Here is a 7,432-nt window from a genome sequence, read left to right as displayed (position 1 = left end):
GCTTCCATATGAATAGTTATCTTGTTTCCATGTAGCTATTTCTGCACAAAATTATTGGATACTTTCCGATTTAATTATTTACTTCCTTATTGTTTTGTCTATGTCTGTATAACGGATTTTTTATATATATATTTTTACTTCCATATAAACATTCTCCTTGTTTCCATGTAAATATTTTTCCCACATTTTTTAATACTTTCCGATTTATTAGTCTACCTATTTCAAATGATATTTGAAATAGTCATTGTCCCAGGGAATGTTAATAAAACAATTATTGCTGTACAAAATATATCTTTATTTGTTTCTTTTCACTGCATATATATATACAAAAAACAAAAATATATAAAATGGAGAAGAAAGCATCATGGAAATATAAAAAAACTGAAACAACTGCATTTATATATATACAAAAGAATCTTTACAAAAATGATAAGAAATTGAGATGTTAAAAGGAAGAATAGTTACTTAAAAGACACTGATACAGAAATTACAAAAAGAGCAAAAAGTACAATCTGTAGTTTTGAAAAAATGAAGAATGGTCCACCCAAGAATATGGAGTTTAGAGTAAACAAAAAACAGAATACAGGAAAAAGTGTCCGTCGAAGATTAACTAGATGGAAAATGCTGGAACACGTAGAGAAACTCGGTTTCAGATATTCCTCAAAATGCTATTATGGTATAGCAGATGAATTTTCTAGAGTGAGAAACAGTCGAAATAATTTATTACTGAGGACAAGAATGAGAATTCATTCGACAACAACTTTTTAAGACTGTTCTACATTTGTTATAAAAGATTGAATAAAAGTTACTGAAAACTTCGGTTTCTTCCATTCACACGTTTAGACGAGTGATGAAATCAGATTGTATTTATAGGATGAGATATTTCGTCATTTCAGCATTTCAGGATTCCTCTTTTTCATAGAATTCATCTTTTCACAGAATTCTGTATTTCATAGAGGTCAACAATTCACGAAAATGTGTATATCATGAAATTCGACTCGTCGCAGGATTCTGTATTTCATATGTTTCAGCATCTTACAAAATTCTTTCTCTCACAGAATTCATTATTTCAAAGAATCCTGTATTCCGCAGAATTCAAAATTTCGTAGAATCCTATATTTGACAGATTTTAGCATTTCATAAAATCCATTATTCGTCATCTTGCAAAATTGTGTATTTCCTAGATTTCTGAATCTCACCTAATTGAAAAACCACCATTAATCTTGTGCTGGAAATATATGAGGAAATGCCTGGAATAAATTTTATAAAGAAATAAAACAAGAACAAGTCGTTCTTGTTTCGTTTCTGTACTTCCAGATGGAATATTACTAAGTATTCTTTCCTCTTTTGTCTTGTGCATTTTCAGCCTGAATTCTTATCTGGATAACGTCAAAATCAAGAGTAGGCATCATGCAAAATATATGTGGCACTAAGTCAAACCTTTTTCGCGTGTATGTAAATGCATTACCGTATGCTCCTAAGTGCTTTCATATGTGTATGTTCCTTGTATTCGTTTATTAACCGATAACTTGATTATATCTACAGGAATTTCCTTGCCATATAAACATATTTTTTCTACGGCACAGTATGTGGACCAACAGATGTAATTGCATAATCTTATTGCAAGGCTCTTTCTTCCCTGCTATAAGAATAAAATAACATCAGAATTTCATGCTGAAACGACTGTCTTCAAGTTCTTGTTTCCACCGTCAAATTTTCTTCTATTTTCGAGGTTATTATTTGTGTCTGCGTTTGTGCCTGTATTCGTACGTTTCTATGCGTATGCGTTAGAGTATTGGTTAAAACAATTTTATCATATTTAAACAACATACATTCAAGACTTAGTAAAAACAGAACAATATCAACTTCACACACTTATAAGTTTGTCATGGCCTTATTTTCGATTACTAAGAGAAAATCCTTCTACCTTTTCAGCCGTTTGTTCTCCCTTAAGGAATTCTCATTTAAATTCTTAGTTTCTGACAACTCATTAAATGTCCATTCCAAGGTCAATCGTTCCCATTTCCACTGGTATTTCAGGTCGATATTCGAGAACCGGAGGCGGGAGGCTCGACCTCCAAGGCTGAGAAGGTTCAAGAGGAGGTTCGACCGGTTTGTGAATGGACGTCTTGGCCCACTTTCGGCATAATTCTTCTTCTTCTTCTTCTTCTTCTTCTTCTTCTATTCGTTCTCAATTTACTTAGCAACGGCAGGTTTGGGATAACGTTCATTGACGTTCGTTTACTAGTTTGTTAAAGATCTGTTGTTTACGACACGTTCTTTTGGTTGGTTTAGGTTACGAGGGTCTTATGCCAGCAAGGATACATGCCCAAAGACGGCCCATAAATGGCTGAGGTGTTGAAATGGAACAAGAAGCCTGATGTGGACATCAGGGCTGACCAACCAACCCATATCATTCTTGTGGCCAATCTCCTGATTACGCGACCAGCGACTGACTGTTCATTTCCTTCTACTGCTAAGCTTTGGAACTCGTCTCCTGCCGCCGGTTTCCCCACACAAAACCTTCTTTCCTTCAGGAAGTTTTTGTTATCTTCGGGCACTTGGTTGCCAGTTCCACTGGCCTCCGCAATAAAACTGAGTTATGTTTATACGAGGCATTAAGTACTTTTGGCACTCTGAAAAATCACTGTTTTTCCTTCTTTACTTTATCGCTAATTTCTAATTATAACTTCTTCATTTATTCCATATTCGGTTAAAAAGTGAATCAGATGAAAAAGTTAATGAAATATCTATATAATTATTACAATTGTTCCTTCACTGGTAAAGTGGACACTAAATTAATCATTTAAATTAAGTATATTTCTTTTGTGCGATCTAATGTTATGTTTCTCGGCATTCGCCTTAAGGGATTCTATCGGTCATTAATTTCATCCCTCATTTCTCTCAAAGTAAAAGGACTCTTGTTCTAAACGCATACAAAAATCTAACGCATTCAAAAATCCTTCGATGGGTTGATGATAGCGTCACTCAAATAAATCAGATCTGTTCCTCAGTCTGATTTATCTCATCCTTTTTTTATACAGTAAAGTATTATTTTATAGCAAAAATAAATCTAAATATTGTCAAGATGCAATTCTGTCGATGGCATCATTTCATGAGTCTAATTTATCCATATAAAAATATAAAAACTAATTTCATTATTTCATTATATAATGTAAAAAATCCTTTTTAATTAAATTTTTTTTCCCTTGAAATTTACGGACGGATCCGACGGACGAAATCGAACGAGATCGTCGACTAGTCCGTGGGATCTCGGGACCGCACGAAAAACGAGGAACATGCTCCAAAAGCAAGCACGACCGGGGTGGGGGGAATAGTACCTCGATTTGAGATTTATATTTCTTGATAATATCAGAACATTTCCACGCGCAGACTTTCTTAACCTTGATACATAACGTCGTAATAATGACTAAGGTTATGGTTCACGGTGAAATTAAGAAATTAAAAACTGCACGAAATTGCTTTTGAAAAAATTAAGATAAGTTTGCTTTAAAAAATGAAAAAGTAAGAAAGTATGAAGTATTCGTTTAAGAAAATTAAACACCATACGAAGAATTCGTCAAAAACTTAGATCAAATAAAAAAAGACTTTTGAGTGACAGAAAGAAAAATAAAACATATATTATACAATAATTAAAGAAAACGAGAGATGGAAAAACAAAAGCGCCACCGCAAATGAATCTTGAACATTCCAATGGAATGATAAAAGTTAAACATAAACATTTTATTAGAATTTGGCATTGGTTCCCCAGTATGTGAATTTGAAATGTAGGTATTCTAGATTCGACGTTTCCAGTTAGGTGTCATGATTTTAGGAATGTCAGATTTCTTCTTTGTGATTTTCTACACTAAATGCCATGGTAAATTGCGGAGCAAGTAGTGACACTCTTGCTCATATAAAAGGTTATAAACCTAATGCTGCTTCCAGCATTTTGAAAAATGTGAGCTACAAACCTACCTTTACGCATTTGTTCATCTAAAAAAATGATTACCGGAAAAACTTGGAAATACATATGACAGCCTATTCTGGAAACGGATTTCTGTGTAAATGATCAATCAGAAACCTAAAGTTTACCGATGGGCACCCTATGGACAATCGCCCTCAGCCTAGCCCGAACGCCTGCCTTATCACCGATGGTATATCGATGCTTCTCTTTCTTGTGGGAGTGTTCGTGACTGTCATCGTCGTCATCATGGTTGCTCTCTGGATTACTTAGCCGGTCCTCCTCTTGTTTCTGTCTGATGGCTTCTATCAGACGGTTCAGGATCTCGGGATCCTCCAGCCCCTCCGTCGAGACAAAAATCGAAGCGTCCTCGGGCATGTGGGCGGAAGAGAGGACTTGTGGGGCTAACGGCTCTGGTGAAGTCACTCGCTGGTTGAGGGGAGTTGAGACCAACCGCTGAGCGATTGGTCCCAAGCGCGGGGACGTCGTCGTCGTGCCCTGAAATCTATGGGTTGACTGCCCATTTCGCTGGGGTCGGTTCGTCGTTGACGTTCGTGGTTTGAAGGGTGCAGGTGCCGATTGAACGGGTGTAGGGCTTGGAAGGGGGACTGCAGGACTAGGCCGAGAGAAGGCCGATGGCTGCTTTCGACGAGAAGTCGGGGAGTCCACTGTGTTCGAGATTTCCCGGTGAGAATGGCTGTCGCGATTCTTCCAGTTCTCGCCTCTTCTCGGGATGGACACGACAGATTGGCCTATCTGAGGGGCTTCCCTGATGGGACCTACGGAAGCCCGAAGGGACTGGAAGTCCGGATGTTCGTCGTAGGAAATCTGCGCAGAGTACCCATTGCGTCCGGCTCTGTAAGTCACCGTCTGGAGGCGGTTGTCGGGCAGAGCCACTCGAAAGCGCCCCTGGGTGACGTCTCCTCTGCGGTCTTCTTCGTGTTCGTAGAAATTCCTGTATTCAGGGGCGTCAACAACGTAGCCGTAGGAATACAGGACATCCTGCGGCAGAAGGAGAGAGGAATTAACAAACCAGATCCAGCAGGATGATCAAACTTACTTCGAACCCAGATTCTTGTTGCGAAATTGACCTGAAAATGACCTAATCAGTAGACCCAAGCTTCTCTTGGTTGCCCTCAAGAAGATGACGATGACCTTCCTCACACCATGGTTATGAACTCTTAAAATTTACTTAATATGGCTGATTTTCATAAGGCTACATTCAGCGCAATTTTGCTTTGCTTTGAATTAATTTAGGGTTTCTCTGTAATTGTCTTTACCAAGATACTATATTGATAAACTAGCAAAAGTGTTTTTTTTTATCATAATAGAAGCCAATCATGCGTGTATACGTACCTGTGTGTTTGCGGTTTGCGTGCGCACTTGTGTGCGTATATATATATATATATATATATATATATATATATATATATATATATATATATATATATATATATACAACCATTAATATTCATATATGAATGTATGCATTTAAGTTTCTTCTGCCCATGCGTATACAAAAGAGAGAGAAGAGAGAGAGAGAGAGAGAGAGAGAGAGATGGCTCACACATGATCCACTTATCCGTGAAATTCTTTTCTGAAGGAGGTCAGCAGGCCGCCATCCTTCAGCATGACGTGAGATAATGGGAATATTGATTTTTTCGTCATTATTGTTTGAATCTTTAACTGTTAATGACAAGCTATTAATTTTTCTGTGGTGTAAATAATTCATGAATTTGTGCATTTGTTTTGATTATTCATTCTTTCATTTCTACTGGTTATTTAGATCAGCAAATTTCCAGATTTTATATATTCTGGTTGGAGAAGCAATTAAGAGTAATGAACTTTAATATATCTCAAATATATCTTAGAAATCTTTTAGAAAGCAAAATGAGAAGCAGATACAAAAATCACTACATACATTCTTGGATTTTAACTATTTTCTGACATGACAAAACCTCTAAAAAATATACTAGTTGGTCTAAAAAGTTCAGTGACATTACAAAACTCTGAAACATACAGTAAACCTTAAACGTTACCAGATAATTTTAAAAAATACTGTGTCTCAAATATCCACTGGTTTTATACAGAATTGAAACATCCAGTACCACGGATGAAACAATCTTGTTTACAATGAAGTAAACGAAACAATTATAACACCATAAGTCACTTTGATATTCACTTTAGTTCATTGTAAATTCAAATTTAACCTCAAATAAAAATGGAAAAACTCAATCTGGATTCCTGGAAATGATCAGTCCAGCATTCTAAGACTGGAAAACTGAACGCCCTTGAGTTCGGAGTAGTAGTGGCATATATAATAAAATAAGATTTGTCGGTGAAGTATTATAATTTCATCTCGCGAGATAAGAAAGCATGACGCTAGGCTGAGAGAGATTATTCGTGAGAGATGATAAATTAAAGTCTTAGAATATTTGGAAACAAATCTGGACATTATTTGAAGTCTTGTCATGGGGGACTGACGCGTGGTATAAAGTTAAAATCTCGCAATGTTATTTATCTCATAACTTATTTGATATGACACTTAAATCTCAACATAATAGAATGTTAATCAATATGAATCTTTAGAAAATTAGACTATACTTTATTACCGATTTCTTGTGTAGGACTTAAAATGATTATAAACAAAATAGAAATTTTCTTAGACATTTTAGAATCGTTACGACATCTTTACAAGCTAAGGGTTAGCTTACGACATGAGGAAAATTGTCTGGTGTAAACTTGTGGCTCTCTCTCTCTCTCTCTCTTTCTCTCTCTCTCAAGTAGATTTGCCAGAGTCATGTTTTAACATCTGTTAGATCTTCAGGTCAGAGTAAGCAGTAATTATATTATATTATAAAAAATTGTCAAGATTTATTTTAGTTTTATCCTCATGAATTCGGTTTTTTGAAAACCACAAGATGGCGAAAAATAGGCAAAATTGTCAGAGCAGACTGACTTATGTTAGTCTAAGACAAGATAGACTACAAAAGTTTATATAATTATGCAATTCTTATGTCATAATAATGCTGCAGATTAACGGCATTTTCAAATACAAAATACACCAACGTTGAAAAAACTTCAGTGAAACATGAAACAGAATAAAGGGAATGTTGTCCTGTGACCGAGTCGATTCTGCCTGACCGGATATGCTTTACACGTCGTCTAGAGATTGTTGTCATGTAGGACAACCGAAGTGACTTTCTACTGTAATCAGACACACACAAACACACAGACACACTGCTTGCGTCAACCAATAGTATAGCTATGTTTTGGGCTTTTCCTGTTATCAGCTGTGAGGAAAAGGAATATAACCTTCGTTTTTTTAACTGTTCAAGGATAATTAACTGCCTTCATTCTTCTGTTTCTCTGCGTTAGAACGTTGACTAGTTGATTGGTTGAGTATCAAATAATCATTGGTAAGTGTCACGTCATAATTCCTAAGAAACATAATGTCTGTATACACAA

At 36.1% G+C, this 7,432-nt stretch overlaps 1 protein-coding gene across 2 annotated transcripts in view; it reads right to left on the bottom strand.

The window, feature by feature from the left end:
- Positions 1–271: 271 nt before the first annotated feature.
- LOC135219292 (uncharacterized) overlaps positions 272–7,432 on the bottom strand; it is a 114,489-nt gene continuing 107,328 nt past the window's right edge. For both annotated transcript variants that reach the window (XM_064255941.1, XM_064255942.1), the window contains exon 3: positions 272–4,966. In XM_064255941.1, the coding sequence (XP_064112011.1) occupies positions 4,085–4,966 (882 nt within the window). In that variant the 3' untranslated portion in view covers positions 272–4,084. The remainder of the gene's footprint in view (positions 4,967–7,432) is intronic.

This window comes from Macrobrachium nipponense, chromosome 1, assembly GCF_015104395.2.
Source record: "Macrobrachium nipponense isolate FS-2020 chromosome 1, ASM1510439v2, whole genome shotgun sequence".
Classification (NCBI taxonomy): Eukaryota; Metazoa; Arthropoda; class Malacostraca; order Decapoda; family Palaemonidae; genus Macrobrachium; species Macrobrachium nipponense.
The sequence above is the reverse complement of the archived record's forward strand: the minus strand, read 5'-3'. Positions and strand labels throughout refer to the sequence as shown.